The sequence below is a fragment of the Erpetoichthys calabaricus genome, chromosome 17, assembly GCF_900747795.2.
Source record: "Erpetoichthys calabaricus chromosome 17, fErpCal1.3, whole genome shotgun sequence".
NCBI lineage: Eukaryota > Metazoa > Chordata > Cladistia > Polypteriformes > Polypteridae > Erpetoichthys > Erpetoichthys calabaricus.
The window spans coordinates 20,806,865-20,824,387 of record NC_041410.2 but is presented as its reverse complement, the minus strand read 5'-3'; the positions used below and the strand labels follow the sequence as shown (position 1 = coordinate 20,824,387).

Sequence of the window (17,523 nt, the reverse complement as noted above, 5' to 3'; positions counted from 1 at the left end):
CACTGGTACTTTTAGGTGGCGTGACAGATAGGGGGCGCTGATGTCCCCTTGAACCCTCAGATCAGACGCCAGACACCAGATAAAAGTCCAATAATTATTATTTATTATAATAATAGTGTGCACAAAGCACCTACACTCCACTATCCAATAATAAATCAATAATCACAATACAATAACAATAATCCTCCACACCTCCCAGCAGCTCAGTCACCCTTCCTCCCAACTCGGCTCACTGCTGGGATTTCCCATCGTCCTTTTAAAGTCCTTGACCCAGAAGTGCTTCTGATCCCTCAGTCCATGTGATTCTTAACACTTCCGGGTCAGCTGAAAACTCCTTTTCTTCATCCCGGAAGTACTTCATTTCTTCTGTCCCTGTGACTAGGACGTACTTCCGGGCTATAGTGCAAATATAAATCCTTTTGCCTCCCTGCAGCGTCCTCTGGTGGCCCCCATGGTATCCAGCAGGGCTGTGAAGGAAAACTCCAAGGTCCATGATGCCCTGCTGGAATTCGGGGGAACCTCCATGTTGCCGGGAAGGTTCCATCTGGCAGCCTGGGGGTATTGGCCGGGATGAACGGCTGGCCATATCCCACAGTGGGCTTTTAAACTTTGAACTTTCCTCTATCCAGTGATGTGCAGAATGTGTTTCTGTCTTAAACAGTTTGTTTGAAATAAAATTGAAATCTGCTCTTTCATTTTGAAAAGCCTGGTATATCCAATAAAAACGAGGATAAAATCACGTGGCTGGAATCTGCTCCATATAACCTTCACAGGCCCTGGTGCTTCATTTCAAAAACCAACGTCTCCTTTGCTTACCCCAATTGGGATTCTGCAGCCAGAGGAGACGTCCTCCCGACAGGCACAGCCAACCTTTCCTTTCTGGGTGCCATACTTAGCCGACCCTCTCCACCTCTCACTGCCACTCCTCGGCCTTACACGAGAGTGAGCATCGGGCCACTCCAGCCGTCCCAAAAATGCTGAGTTGCAGTGGCCCTCTTCAGCCCCCTCGAGCGTCAGTTCTATGTTCCTCCCAGGGGCTGTCCTCCTGGCTGCCTGCCTCCTTCCCTCTGCACACCGATGGCTGCCAATTTTGTGTCCCGAATCTGTGCAGGCTCAGGACGGGTGTGGGTGTGCGCATGACGGCACCACTCCAGGGTTGACTGTGGCGCTTGGCCGATCGCATACTAGCGTGCAAATATGCGAGTGGATCAGTCAGGTGCCTCATTCATACCACATAGTGGGCTGAGGGTCACATCTGCACCCAATTAAACCAATATAAGAGGAGCTTATACGGCAGAGAGGAAGAACAGAGAAATAAGAACAGAGGAGAGAAAAAGAAAAGGAAGAGGAAATGGAGGTTAAAGGAAAGAAGGATAGAGATGGCAGAGAATGAGGGAATGGAGGAGGGTGGCTGGGAGCGAACCTCGGTTAGAGGAGTCTGGGGCGCTCCTATTGAGTGATTTTGGGGAAGTAGGAGCGGCCTGTTAGCCGGTTGTCCCACAGACACCGAAGGACTGGTGGTGGGAGACGTGTGTGTGGCTCGGCACAGCGCCCCACGAATGCCACCAGACTGGCAATGGGGACCTGAGCCAGGTATTAAGAATTGACTGCACCTGTCAGAAGGACAGGTAGAAGCATCTGAGCAGGGTAAGCTGGGGAGACATCACATTTTAGAAGGACGCACCAGGGCTCGGGAGTTTTTAAAGGACTGTTTCATGCTGTGACTTTGATCCTCATTTTAATGGATTTGGATATTGGATATTTATTTGGCTGTGGTGGGTTGGCACCCTGCCCTGGATTGGTTCCTGCCTTGTGCCCTGTGTTGGCTGGGATTGGCTCCAGCAGGCCCCCGTGACCCTGTGTTCGGATTCAGCGGGTTGGGAAATGGATGGATGGATATTTATTTGGAGTATTTTAGCCTCCACATTCACTTTGGTTTTACTGGATTATCTGTTTAATGATTTGATGCATTGCACTTTTGAACAGTTTTTGCTTGGTTTTAATAAAAACACTTGACACTTTGTTTTGCACCTACCCCTTGCTGCACGTGTGGGTCCTCATTTGCCCGGCTCATCTCGGTTCAGGACTATCGGCAGTTCCAAGTTGAAGAGGCTCCCAGATGTAACAAAGGTGAGTGGAGCCGACCCAGACCGTCACGGCGTGTGGCTTGATGTGATTAACACCTTATATTAAGAGTGTCTTATTATATTAAGGTGCGCACAATTGTTGGGCAGCTTCATTAACTCTTTTAAGGGTTAATTATTTTTTTTCGTATTCTCCCAGGGCTGAATATTTTCCCAAAAAAACCCAGTTTTCTAAAAAGTAATGGTGTCACACATAAATGAACAGAAAATACTTATTTATGACAAATGTCACTCTGGTTTTTTTGTTCCAAGAGCCTCTCCAGTATGTAAATTCAAATACTTACTACATACCTGTTTGTCTCATCACTCATAAGCTGAAAGAGATTTTCTGGGAAAAAAAAAAAACAGCTACCTGTCTTTCGTTTTCGATTTCCAGCTCGTTTGCACTCAAATCAGAGTTAGTTAAGTCAAAGTCCGATCCACAGATAACACGCAAAAAAATAAATAAATAATGCACACAGAGCATACTGCTTTGCGCATTCTCTTCACTCTCTCGCCTGATGTCGACGCCATTCTAGACGGCGTTCACTCTAGGCCAGGGATAGGCAACGTCGGTCCTGGTGAGCCGCAGTATGTGCAGGTTTTTGTTCCAACCCAGTTCCTTAACGAGAACTCAATTATTGCTGATGAACCACATATTGCTTAAGTGACATTTTGATGCTTCATTTTAGTGGTCTCGCTTGTTAAGGTTCTCCAACCTTAATTGCTTATTTCAATCTTAAACTGCTGCATTCAGTGTTTTAATTGCTCCTTATTAACAATAAGATGTAAAAGACAAAGCAGCCAGCAGTTCTCCAGCTAGCTTTTTTCCAATTACATCTGTGTGTGTTCATCATTCACGGTTTGATTTAATAAAACACTTAATAGAAAAATGTGACAGACTGAAAATTATCTGTTTTAGGCTTCATATCATTTGGATGATATCCTTGGAAAGGAAAAAAATCTACGATATAAAAGCCTTACATTGCACAGACTAACAAGCCATAAAATTAAATAAGGTCTGAGATTGGCAATGATTGGTTTCTAATTAAGCAATTGGGTTGGAATGAAAACCTGTAGCCACTGCGGCTCACCAGGACCGACGTTGCCTACCCCTGCTCTAGGCTACTCATGCACACGCTAAAATTCGACATCAAGTCAACGAGTCTAACGGTCCTCCTACAGGTCTACCTGTAATGTAACAGTGAGTCATGTCGACATTTACAACTGATTATCGCCCTCTACCCCTCTGCTCTCAAACCCTACTCTTGACAAAAGTCGACATCCGCCCTAAAATGTGAAGTGTGAATTTCCCCTTGGGATTAATAAAGTATCTATCTATCTATCTATCTAAAACAGTTAACTAAGGTGAAAAAGGCCAAAAAAAGAAATGTATTTAACTGACACTGAACGTCAAAAACTGTAAAATGCGTTTTTAGATGGATGCCACACTCTGGAAATTGCTAAAGTATCCGAGATGTGACCAATGGTCAATCAAAGGTTTTTGTTGTGAATAGTCAGCAGGGTTACAAAGGGTCAAGAAGAAAAGGTGCAAATAAATGACAAAGACTGGAGAAGATTTTAACATGAAGCTACCAGGAACCCATTAGCCTCCAGCACCACCACAATCCAGAAATGCTGCCCACCTGGAGTGTCCAGAAGTACAAGGTGTCATGTGCTCCGAGACGTGGCTAAGGCAGAGAAGGCTGAAACACAACCACCGCCAAGTAAAGTTCACAAGTTAAGGCGTCAAGACTGGGCCATGAACTACACGATGACTGATTTTTCAAAGGTTTCATGGACAGATAGTCTTGAAGGACCAGACGGGTGGGCCCGCAGCTGGACCACTAATGGACACAGAACACCTGTTCTAGTCAGGTGCCAGCCTGTGCCCTTCATTGATGATAAAATAAGTTATTAAAATTGTATACTGGATATGATAAATTGTGCCTACTGTATGTCGTATCATCACACGGATCTTGCATATGCCATCATAAACTTTGTCCAGTTCATAGTTCATGGGAGCCCAACTGGAAAATTAAACTCCCATAGAAACACGACATTAAAGATAATCTCACCAATGACAGAAGCCTGTCGGAGCTTTGTAAACGCAGTCTGAATGTCTTGTATGCTGGGAAGGCTCTTGTCCAAGTCGCTCTTGTACACATCACTTCTGTTTGGATGACTTCTTGTAATGGCCGCACAAACCCTGCAACGAAAAGGCAAGAGAAATGACCGTCTGCTGCAATTCAGTATTGATATATCACAAAACTGCAAATTTAAAGCAGGCAAAAAAAATCAGAAGCCAGCAAGATGTGAAACAAGAAAGAAGGGCCTGCACCTTTGAGTAAGGTTTGTACAAGTGAGGCAACGCTGAGAAGTCTGCAGCAGTGAAAGGAACGCCCCACTCAACTGAGAGAGCCAGGAAGGGGGTCCGTGATGACTTCTTTAGACCACCGTGATCTAATATGACATGAAGATAGACAGCAACCTGTGAAGTCACTCACCTAAACATGACGAAGTCTGGACCGTATATTCCAAAGCATTGTACCCAGTTACGGAAACTGAATTTTCAGCTCTGAACACGTAAAATGTTTTCAGCTGCTTGCAACGCTAAACCGCAGATGTAAACGGCAAACACTCCACGCCATCAATGTTTGTGTTCACCCTCGGGGCAGTCACTTGTACTCTTCATTTTCCTGCATGCTTTATTGCATTATTACAGGCTGTGGAACCCGAGAAAGTCTCTTATCATCCAGGACAATGTAAAAAGATCAAATGCGGCAGAGACTGATTCTCTTCAGCATCCTTTAGTTCAGGGGTCCCCAACTCTGGTCCTGGAGGACCACAGTGGCTGTAAGTTATCATTCGAACCCTTTTTTTAATTAGCGACCCATTTTTGCTGCTAATGTTGAATCAGGCTGGCACTGGCACCCTCAACCCCAAAGAAGGCACTCGGAGTCCCAGGACAGGCAGCAGAATCAAGATTTATTGTATGGCGCACGCATACAGACTCATTTAAGATGGAAAGAGCGAGCAGCGATGGGCAGCTCTACATTTATTACAGTTCTTATCACACAAGTCATTATCCATCCTCATCTGACTCCTAACATTCCCCTGCTCTAGTTCTGTCCCTAAGTAATTCCACCATTTTTATCTTTCAGCTGAGGGGGAGTCAAACTTCTCTCTGTCCATCATGTCTGTCTGACAAGGCCTACCCTGAACTCCCTACTAGCTCGGCACTTGCTACTATTATTTACAGCCAAAGAGTTCACGTTTCCTCTACAAACGAGGGGCCCATCCTTTCCCAGCTCACCTGCACGTCTAACCTTTGGCTTATGAACTACTGGTGGTTTGTAGCTCATACAGAATCATAAAAAATATGTAGGCATACGTTTTTTTAATCCTGACTCTTACATCTTAATGCTTAGTAAAATATAGTATTTACTTTTCCTCATGTACTTATAATACTTTTGTAATATGTAGAGATTACCAATTTCAAGAATACATTTTTCTATACTAATTAAATTCTTTTGAATTAATATTAATTGACTTGTTTTTTTAAGATTTGTTCCTCTGCATTGCTTAATTTCTTTCCTTAAAAGGCACCCAAACAGAAATGAAATGTGAAGTGAGGGAACCAACAGAAGATCAGCGAAGTCAGAGCCTCAAACTCCAACCAGTTCCTTAATGAGGTGCTGAGTCTTGTCGTTAATTAAACTCGTTCTTTAATTCCATGGCTTGTTGCTGCTCTCGTGGTGCATTAGCAGACATTTCTGAAATTGTTGAATTTCTCTTTTATAAGAGCACTGATAAAATGGTTTGGGGACCTGAGCAGATCAACATTCCTGAGACCTTCATTTTTCTTTATATTCAGATATTGTATGATGGACACCAGTTGTTTTGGCTCATTTTTTATCTCATTATTTTTTGGCAGCTAATTAACGAAAAAGAAACAATTAAGGGGTCTAAGTCTTCAACAGCAAGTCAATTAAAATTAATTCAAAAGAAGTTAATTGGCAGTAAAATCAGGTCAATAATTCAGAAAAGGGTTAGAATGAAAATCTGCAGCCACTGGGGTCCTCCAGGACTGGAGTTGGGGACCCCTTTAGTTAATTCCAGTTCTATCCCTTCTCCTCCATCACTGAGTGTGTTTACAGAATATGGGCTTGAATAACTTGCTTATTCACACAAACCTGCTTTCTACAACGCCATGTAAACACGCATTCTGGTTAGAGACAGCAGATTATCTGCGAGTAATCCTGTCATGTGGCCATGTAAACCCTTAACCAGGTTAGACTGAAGGATTTTATAGTCTGCGCATGTCTGTTGCGGTCTGTTCACCTGTGTATGTGTTCGCTTCACACACATTTTCAGCAGCCACAAGATAAATTTCCTGAGGCAAATGTTTAGATGATTGCATTATTCCTTTTCCTAAAATAATCGCCTCAGTACTACAGAAATTGCTAACTTTGTGTTGAGCTGATCGTACAGTGCTGAACTTAGCAACACGATCTCGAGAGCAGTGACTTGTGTTACGTAGTCTAATTACTTTTCAATGTAATAAATAACTTAACACAATACTTATTTTATGGAAGTAAAAATACCTGCGTTATTATTATCCCAGCAGCACTGGGTCTAGGCCAATAAGCGCACATACTGGTATTGTGGTCCTTTACAGAGCTCACTAGCCAAGGAGAAAAGAGTGCGCTGCATGCAATCCAGTAGTAAAAATCTATAAATAAAATGACAGTTTAGTTTTAATCTAGCTATCTGCTATAGATATGTTGAGATTGTGTGATCGAGTGACTCAGCGGCCAGTGTCTGTACATTGAATCCTCTGGGGCCTCAGGTCAGGTGTGGATGTTATTTACTTTGCAGCACATAAAAGGACTAAACATATTTATGAAGCACAGCCTCCATTCTTGTTTTTGGATTCACAGCGGCCGATGATGACATTTAACTGTTTGGCGCAGTTTAATGACATCGGAACATTTTGCCAAATGAAAATCCCAGAAGCATATTTGCACATGTAAACGGAGGTTTTTATGAAATCAGATATCTGCCTTGAGCGGGTTACTCACCTTGCCACAGGTTTGGTTTTATCACCTCCCTTCATTGCCACCAACCAGCTCTCCTTCTTTTGCCTCTTCTCACCGCTGCAATGCCGAGTGTATCATTTAATTGTTTGACTTGTTTTTATAAAGCTTTGTCACTCTTCTTTCATGCCTTGTAATTGTTTTATCCTGTGTAACTGTCGGCACCCTGATTCTCTCACCTGTCGCCTAAACCAGGGGTGTCAAACTCAAGGCCCATGGGCTGGATCTGGCCCTTGGACCTTTTTAAAGATGGCCCACTTCAACATTTAAAACATGTTTCATTTGGTCCACAATGATCACTGGTGTTCTCAAAGACCCCCTTTAAGGTGAGGTTTATGTGCATGTTGTACCCCCGTATGTCCTATATAAATAAAGCCCGTAAATCATGGGCTATAGTGTGTATTCTCAATAAAGCCTTATGGAGGAGACAATCAAACATCATAAGATACGTGTGAGGTATCTTATGGTGTGTAAATTGTGTGGTTAAATGGAATGTGAGAATATTCTAAAGACAGGGCACTACTGATGACCTCACTGCTGGATAACCTGGCTCAAAGACAACCTGGTGGTAGAGGTAAGGATGGAGGGGGAGATACGATAAATGTGTGCTGTTGTACTTGCCTGCGGTGGGCTGGCGCCCTGCCCGGGGTTTGTTTCCTGCATTGTGCCCTGAGTTGGCTGGGATTGGCTCCAGCAGACCCCCGTGACCCTGTGTTTAGGATATAGGGGGTTGGATAATGGATGGATGGATGTTGTGCTTGCTGCATTTAGGATAAAAAGCCTAGCATACACATTCTGCATGGAAAACTAAATCTCAGATTTTCAGCATCCTCCATATCGGTGTGTCGCACAGCAGCCTATGGACGCCTCACAGAACACTAAACTCCCAGTACTAGAATGGTAAAAGCAGATCTGACACATCATCTGTGAACTTCATAACAGCTTTCTTTGTGACATGATAAGAAGGCATGGAAATGCACCTCAAAAGAACTTGAGGCAAACATCCTACCTTTGATCCAGTTTCCTCTGCTGCATGACATCTTTGATGCTGGCCATTCGTACCAAAGCACTCCCATTACTGTGATTCCAACACCACAACTGTAAGAAGCAGAAGAAACCTCATTAGTGAAACTGCAACAAACTCGGGCTTCTTTGTGAAAACCAGCAGTATTCATTCGGAGTTCACATTGCATTTTTTGGCTGGAATGAGCCGGTTTGCTCCAGCAATATTTACTTTCCCAGTTTACAAAATGAAATCAAAAGTTCTCCTCATTTATGGCTTTGTGCAATCATGGCCAAGACATGCAATGATGCACCAGTGCCCCCCTGGCCAAGTTTATGCCTTTCACCCATTAGGTGTCAGTGTTTAACTACAGTATATTTGCTATATTAATTGTACATGAAGAATATTTCACTTTACAGTTTATTAAATGATCAAGCATGTACTCACGGGAATACGAAATCCAGTGAAAAACTGAGAAAACTGTCGGAGGTCTTGATCTGCCAGAGACACTGGAACCACAAAATATTCTGAAAGACTGAGAGAAAAATCATTTGGTTACAACATGGGCACAGAGGGCACCATAAATTCCCCTCTTGTATTTTATTACCCCTGCCGATATCAAATGCCACTCAGGGACCTGAGAAACAAAGGGCATGATGCTTAGCAAGTCAGGGATATTCTTAGCAAAATAAATAAATACAGTCATGAAAAAGTTTGGATACAAGAAGCAACTTTGTTTGTGGCGTGAGTGCAGAAAGGGCTTCTTGCTCATCACCCTGCCACACAGATGTTCTTTGTGCAAATTGTGCTGAATTGTAGAACGATGTACAGATACACCATCTACAGCAAGATGTTCTTGCAGGTCTTTGGAGGTGACCTGTGGGTTGTCTGTAACCATTCTCACAATCCTGCGCATATGCCGCTCCTGTATTTTTCTTGGCCTGCCAGACCTGCTGGGTTTAACAGCAACTGTGCCTGTGGCCTTCCATTTCCTGATTCCATTCCTTACAGTTGAAACTGACAGTTTAAACCTCTGAGATAGCTTTTTGTAGCCTTCCCCTAAACCATGAGACTGAACAATCTTTGTTTTCAGATCTTTTGAGAGTTGCTTTGAGGATCCCATGCTGTCACTCTTCAGAGGAGAGTCAAAGGGAAGCACAACTTGCAATTGACCACCTTAACACTAGAATTACCAGAGTCTACGAAAAAACTCGTAGATCCGGCCCACCTTAAAACCGTTCTCACCTCTCTTTTGTCTTCTAAATGTGCTGATTAAGACGAGCAGCAAAAAGCCAGCTAGTCCATCCCCTACCATCGCAAAACGTTCACGTAAAAAAGTTTTCCCAGCTCATGCCTTGTTTGATTACCTGGGAGTGACTGAACTGGAGTTTTAGAGTGGAAATAATAGATCGTTATTTGGAACACACACATTTCATGTGTGTTCCGTTTCTACGGTAATCTGTGTAAACACATTGTTAAAACAGAAACTTTTTCATATTTTAGTAATAAATGTTACATTTTGTAAGAATAAACTATAGAATGTGTGAAGCCTGACAAACAAACATCAAATAAACACTTTCACAAAAGGTTCAAGGATGTCACAACACCTTCCGTGGTGTAACGCTGAAATTTGCCGACTCAAGAGCATGGCAGCCCTGCCGCGCCGTAGAGACTCCAGTTCGATTCCCCGCTGGGGAGGAAGTGTTTTTTTTTTCTTTGTAGCCTCAAATGGACATAAAATTTATAAATTGGTATGCACTGTAAATCATTAAGTTTAAAATGTCGATCACGGTTATTTCTGTTGAGTAATTCATGTTTTTTTACTTAGAGTCAGAACAGGAGCTTATTCAACTTATTCAGCTTCTGATCTGACTCTAACTAACAGCGGCAGTATAAATCACACCCAATCTGACGCTGTTCATTTTCAAATAATATTGCATTACTTCGACGATGTTTTCTGATTGGTACTATTCGCGTCATAAAATGATTTCTTCAAAACGTCACATATATTTGTTTTGAGATAATGAATAGAGCTGTAGCGCGTCTTTATGTGAAAACAGCAGTGTCAGATGGGGAGTGTCTGAAGATTGCATATAGCACTGAAGTTACTGCTCTTTACTATGCTTTCCTCTGCATGTCCTGGAGTACAAAAGAAACAGCGGTAGTATGTATTGTGATACACTGCAGAGCTATAGCACGTCTTTGTGTGAAAACAGCAGTGTCAGATGGGGTAGGGAAGGATCCTGAATGCGACTGAGAGAATGAAAAGTGAATTAAAAAAAAAAACAAAAACAAAGCTAACCGTTACAAATATCATAAATTACACCGGCTGTTACAGACTGAAATCAAATGTATCTTTTTATTCTAAAATAGTAAAAATAAGAGCAGTTCACTTCTCAAAAGGCAGTCGTGCAGGATCGAACTCGTGACCTTTTGATTCCCAGTCAGCAACTGATACTGTTGCGCCACGGCGGCAGTCATAGTAAATGAGTGTCAATGTCGCACACTAAGGTGGCTTTTTTTTTTTCTGCAGTCATATTTTTGAATAAAAGCGCACTTATTCTGTTATATTTGTACCTTTCGTGAAAGTGTTTCTTTGATATTTGGACTTCAGGCTTCGTACATTATATAGTTTATGCCTACATTTTGTCATTTACTACTAGAATATGAAAAACGTTTCTGTTTTAAAAATGTGTTTACACAGATTACTGTAGAAACGGAACACACATGAAATGCATGTGTTCCAAATAACGATCTATTAACTCTAAAACTCCACTTCACTATCAGATAATCAATCAGGGCATGAGCTGGGAGAAGTTCGTGCACGTTCTAAGTTGGTGGGGGGATGGAATAGCCGGCTGTTTGCAGCTTGTCTTTATCTGCACATTTAGAGGACAACGCTGGTGGAGAGCTGCAAACGGATTTAAGAAGCGATTTAAGGTGGGACGGATCTACGAGTTTTTTCATAGGCTCTGGTAATTCTAGTGTTAAATACCATTATATCTCAGGACTGGACACACCTGTCTATGAAGTTCAAGGCGTAACGAGCTCATCCAACCAATGTGGTGGTTCAAGTAATCAGCACTGAGCAGTGACAGGCATTCACATCAGCAAAATTACAAGGGGGCCCACATTTTTGCACAGCCAGTTTTTCACATTTGACATACAACTAAATTCTGCTTCACTAAAAATCTTTGTTCAGAAAACACGCCAGTACTCAGATGTTCCTAGGAAATGAAAGACATACCACTGTTATCTTTTTTGTTGAAAGGAGAGTCAATTATTATGCAGGCTGAGAGGGGCTCCCAAAAGTTTTCATATGACTGTAAATAAAAATTGCACATAAGGCCATGTTCAAAAGCAACACATTGACACAGTGCCATTAAACCGTGCAATGGGTGACAGACGTGCACGTGAAGTTGATTGTCATCTTCTACTTTCATTTTTTTTGTTTGTTTTTTTTTAAAGACTTCTGCTACTTTAAAGGAACAGAGGCTTGAAGTCATTTGGCTTTGGGGTGTGGTAGTCATTATAACACAAACTGCTTATTATAAAGGGAGTCACAGTTTCTAAAATTATCTCACTCTAGCAGACACTTACAAAGTGCCGCCTGCCTCTTTTCTGGCTGTGGACCCCATGAATGGAGTTGATTTTAGGCTGGTCCTGAGTAAGTGCCAAGTCGGCTTCAAAAACAAACAATACGTGCTGCCGTGCTGCAGAGTTCAAGGATCTCGAGGATGAGAAATACAAAAATGATTAAACAAAAATTAAAAATGAGCCTCTTTTAACCTTGTCTTGTGAACTGGCCCACTGCTGGCTCTTTACAAGTATTAGAGGGGGCTAGCTGGCCAAGCACGGGCCTATGCAGTGTAAATGGGGTCAAAGCCACCCAGCTTAGCTTCTCTCTGACCTCCGACATATTGACTCTGCCATTCTATTAATAATAAAGCGAATAGAGAATAAAGCACCGCGCAAATTGAATAATCTGAATAATCTGATCAATCCATCACGGGGTGTTAACCCTTTACACTTGGCCCCATTGTTGTGAACATCCTGGTGGGACTGAGCAGTAATGCACAATTTGTTAAAAACAGTATAAAATCATCCATTTCCTTATGGCTATAATTGAAGTACAGTGTTTAGTCGTTAAAATGTCACGTAGCATACCCTGATACCAACAATGGCCAAATTGCTATATCCCAGTAATTGCCCACAAACACGGCTTTCCAGGACTTCCTGAATCAAATGTGTACAACTGGACAGACAGACAATTCAAATGACACCGCATTCCACTTTCTAAATTTTGCAGTCTTTTTTGTAAAAATGTTTTTAAGTCTTGCATCAATTGGTGTTGTAATTTGGATATAGAGAATAGCTTCTTTACCAACTATTATAATAATAATAAAATAAAATGGTATGTGGGCTAGGGGTCTTAAATAAAGTGTCCATCTTAGCCATTATAAGTGTCCATTATAGGACAACAGTAAAAGCAGAGAAAAGGAATTCTGTTTTTTTGTGATGCTTCAAAACAGTAAAACTAGACATATTCCGTGTAGATATTTCATAAACATTTTCTCACTACACGATACACTTTGCATAATGAGTGGGGAGCCACTTCAACCACCACTAATGGGCTGCATCCACCTGGATGATCTGATGGCAGCCATTTTTAGCCATTAAGTAGTGAGAGAGACAGCCAATTAGTGACAGGGGATGATTAGGGGGGCTAGAATGACTAGGCATGGTGGGCAATTTAGCCAGAACATCTGGGTAAATCCTACTATTTTCGAAGTATTATATCCAGCAGGGGGCACTTTCTCCCTGCGATTGTGTTCTTTATTGATGCAGAACAGACTCGAGCCATACACATCTCTTTAGTATCAATATGGTACAAAAAGAGATGTATATATTTAACATGCTTTAAAATGTAATTTTCACCCCAAAGAATACCATCCATCCATCCAATATCCAATCCACTATATCCTAACTACAGGGTCACGGGGGTCTGCTGGAGCCAATCCCAGCCAACACAGGGCGCAAGGCAGTAATAAACCCCGGGCAGGGTGCCAGCCCACCATAGGGCACACACACACACCAAGCACACACTAGGGAGAATTTAGAATCGCCAATGCATCTAACCTGCATATCTTTGGACTGTGAGAGGAAACCGGTGCGCCCGGAGGAAACCAACACAGACACGGGAGAACATGCAAACTCCACACAGGGAGGACCCGGGAAGCAAACCTGGGTCTCCTAACTGCGAGGCACCGTGCCGCCCCCCCCCCCCAAAGAATACGATGCATATAATTCATTTATACATACAGAAGCCGACGAAATGCACAGGTGTCACTCAGTCTTCAGTGTGGGGATGCTGACCGCTATATGAACCTCCAGCAGGGTGGGGAGCAGAATTTGGTCGGCTTCTGGCTTCATGATGGATCCTCGACATTATAAGCACTCACATATTTACATATTTGCCAGGTATGGGCAACTTCCAACAGAGTCATCCATGTTATATTTGGACTGTGCCCAGATAACACCATCCCCCTGTTCTCATGGCTTCTGCGGAGAGTAGCCGTTGGTCACTCTGGCCACGTATTGATTCAGCAAACGTCAGCATTTAAAAATAGCCTGCCTGGATTGTCTTTCACATGTTTTTGTCCTTCTACTTAGCCAGTTTCACCCTGTCAGCTGGGGTGTGTATGTGGCTTCAATAAATGAATATTCTTTTATAAAATATTTGTAATAAACCTCACAGATCACAGTGGCACACTTTAAACCTTTGTCCACAAGGATCCCCAGGGATCTTGTATGACTGCAAGAGAGTCAGAAGCTCAGTTTTATGTCTCATCCAAAGGACGGTGCCAATTTTAACGGCACAGTGTCCCCGTCACTGCACTGGGGCATTGGCCTCCACACTCAGACCACAGGGTAAGCGCCCCCTGCTGGCCTCACCAGCACCCCAAGCTTTTCCTAGATGGTCTCCCATCCAAGTACTGGCCGGGCCTTAGTATGCTTAGCCTGTTCTGAAGTGCAGACAGTTATGTCTGCTGGCTACCAAAGTTAATTTTTTAATTAAAAAAAACTTTACTGAATTTTGCAATTTGTTCTGCTTGCAACATATGTGTACCACATAACTAACTCTTGAGGTGTAAACATCCTGAAATTAGAAAGGTCTCGCCTTTGTTTTGAGGGCTAGAACCTGAATACTGAATGAAGGATGATGAAGTTGTAGCCAGTGAAGTAAGAGTAGCAGAAAATGAGATCATTGAGGCTGAATTTAAGGGGTTAATCTATAAAATCTATCTATAGATAAACAGGTAAATCTATTAAACGGCACAACCGCAAGTGTGAGCCACTCTGTTTAGTCCTAGCCACAGACGAGAGGCTGTGCGATGCACCGAGACCGCAGGAAGAATGCTGTAAATGCTCATCATTCTGGAAACGCTTAGAAAACCATACAAAAACATTATGGAATTTTTTTGGTTTATGGTAAGAAAAGCAACCAACTTCTTCTTCTTCTTTCGGCTGCTCCCGTTAGGGGTCACCACAGCAGATCATCTTCTTCCATATCTTTCTGTCCTCTGCATCTTGTTCTGTTACACTCATCACCTGCATGTCCTCTGTCACCACGTCCATAAACCTCCTCTTAGGCCTTCCTCTTTTCCTCTTGCCTGGCAGCTCTATCCTTACCACCCTTCTCCCAATATACCCAGAATCTTTCCTTTGCACATGTCCAAACCAACAAATGGAAAAAAAAATATACATCAAACCACACCAACCCCACTTGCATGTGGCCATTCTTCAGCGTTACCTCATTAAGCTTTAAACTGCTCACTTTTACTGGACGTGCCATTATCACAGCTAAGAATCTCCGGGCTCCCGTCTTCACATCTGATGTCCAAGAGTGCACTTAAACAGAAGAATCGCTGCTCAGCGGGAATGGCGTTCATGGGAAGGGCATCACAAGAAAAAATAAATAAAAAATACACACTGCTATTTATTGTGTTTTCAAAAGTCCATCCCGGTAATCCAACAAGGAGTCTAGATCTTTGACACAACTAAAAATGCCAAACAATTAGTAAAAATCCCAACATTGTCCACTCCCTAAACAATCATATCTCCAATGCCATGGATGAGGGCCACATTTCTACCCATGGACCTGGAAAACTCGATCAGCGAAGTAGCAGAGAAGCTGATCACTAGTGAGCCTGCAAACTTCAGGAAAAATACCAAAGGGGTGAAAGGCATCTTCAAGCATATGGATTCAGCCATCGTTTTCTTGCATTAGCAGCACAGAGTAAAGCGCTCCATAACTGTAATGATCTGCTCAATTAAACACAAGAAGCGCTATCATATCCCACCGGGAGCGTCTTGAGCCCAACAACGTCAATAGTCATGACCGGGATGATCTACGCAGATAAAGACACTCACAAAGCAAAGGGGAGGTGCAAAAAAGTGTCAAGTGCTTTTACTAAAACCAATCCAAAAACAGTGCAGTGCATCAAATCAAATAAATAATCCAGTAAAATCAAAGTGATTGTGGAGATTAAATGTGCGCTTATTAAAAACAGTCAAAACAAAACAGTGTTCAAATTAAAGTGCGCTGCAATGGCTTCAATAAATAAATAATCCATTCAAATAAAAAGGTGCTGGTAGAGGTTAAAAACCCAATAAAGAAATCCATTAAAACAAGGTTAAAAATTGTGCAAGACGCTGTCCATTAAAACATGAGCCCTGTTGCCATTTGTTCAAACTTATCCTGACCAGACCTTGCAGCTAAGGAGACGCATACTCGACCGACACAGCCTTCCATCCAACTACAGTTAACAGGTCTGGGTGCCAGCTGCTTCCATGGCTCAACTGCAGGGCTCCCAATCCGTCCATTGACACAGAAAGGCTCCCCATCCGAACGACTGTCACTCTCTGAGCAATTCCGAGAGCTGGAGCGATCCACCACCCTCAGCATCGAGCGCCAGCCACACGCTCTCACCGCGGCTCTCTGCCTCCTATCACACTTGAGCTTGTCTGCTTCATTCTCCTACCTTTAACCTCCGATCTCCCTTTCGTTCTTCTCCTCTCTCTTTTCTCATACCGGCTCTTTCTTATCTGCTTCTGTGGGCTCAGCATCTCAATTGCACACCAAAGGAAGCTGATGAAGTAATTTAGAGAGACAGCACCCTCACGTGCAGGTGCAACTCGCCCCAATTACTCCACGAACCCCCAGCAGCTGTGTGAGCACACATACCCACAGAGATCAAACCGGCCAATTAATTATTTGCGTACTGAAACGGCCGTCATTTCCTAAGCCACAGACCCACTATTCCACAAGAAGTATCAGAGAAGCCATACTCCTCTGTGGTCCTACAGATTTCAAGAAAAATATCAGAGGGGTGAAAGAAGAGGGAGAAGTTGTGTGTGCTTAGGAAAGACAGTAAAATAATATTGTGGCAAGATCTGAAAAAGGAAATTCAAGGACAGTAGGCAAGAAAATTTGATCAGACAGGAGAAATTCTGGAACGTCAATGTCACAGCACATGACTTCTAGTCGTTAAGTATGTCAGACTTGCCGAATGCAATTGCTTATGTCATTGCTGGGTCACATATGACTGAAATTTGCAGGCCATGTCACATTTAGCAACTGTGTGCCAACCTCCCAGCACAGTCATGATCGCCCCTTTTTATAACAGCTGTCACGTGCGTGCACAGAGGGCACAGTTTAAGGGCTCCGGTCACTGTAGTTTGCTGCCACTCCAGGGGTTGGCGCTGTGCCCAAATGCCTTTTCTCTACCTCCCTCTGTAGACTGTGATGGTGCGGGTTGGCTTCATGCCCCCACTTGACTTTTTGGGAGACTCTTGAACCCGCATTGCCTGTAACGTAACCAAGGGATGAGCCGGGCAAATGAGGACACATATTTACAGCAAGGGGTAGTATTAAAATGGCACTCAGCACTTTTATTAAAACAAAGTCTGACCAACAGTGTTCCAAAGGAATAGTGCAGTGCAACTTCTTCAATAAATAAATAATCCTATCATAAAATCGATTCATAAATAATCCTTTAAAAACACAGACAGGAAACTGTCCTTTAAAACTCAGTCCCCGGTGCAACCCTTTTAAAACTGATGTCTCCGGATGATCCCTTCTCTTGTTCTTTCAATCTGTTTGTTTTCTTCCTTGCCCCCTTCTGCCATGCTGGCTCCCCCCTATAGGGCTGAATCGCGAACCACAAAAAGCCAATGGAGCGATCAAGACAGACCACGCCCTCCCGTGCAGGTGTGTTCCGTCTCAACTACCCCA

General features: G+C 42.9%; 1 protein-coding gene across 1 annotated transcript in view; it reads right to left on the bottom strand.

The window, feature by feature from the left end:
* The window catches only part of mtmr10 (myotubularin related protein 10), a 105,839-nt gene that overhangs the window by 12,674 nt on the left and 75,642 nt on the right, over nt 1–17,523 (bottom strand). The window contains 3 exon segments of the mRNA XM_028823539.2: nt 4,202–4,332; nt 8,232–8,320; nt 8,673–8,760. Of these exon segments, the coding sequence (XP_028679372.2) occupies nt 4,202–4,332; nt 8,232–8,320; nt 8,673–8,760 (308 nt within the window).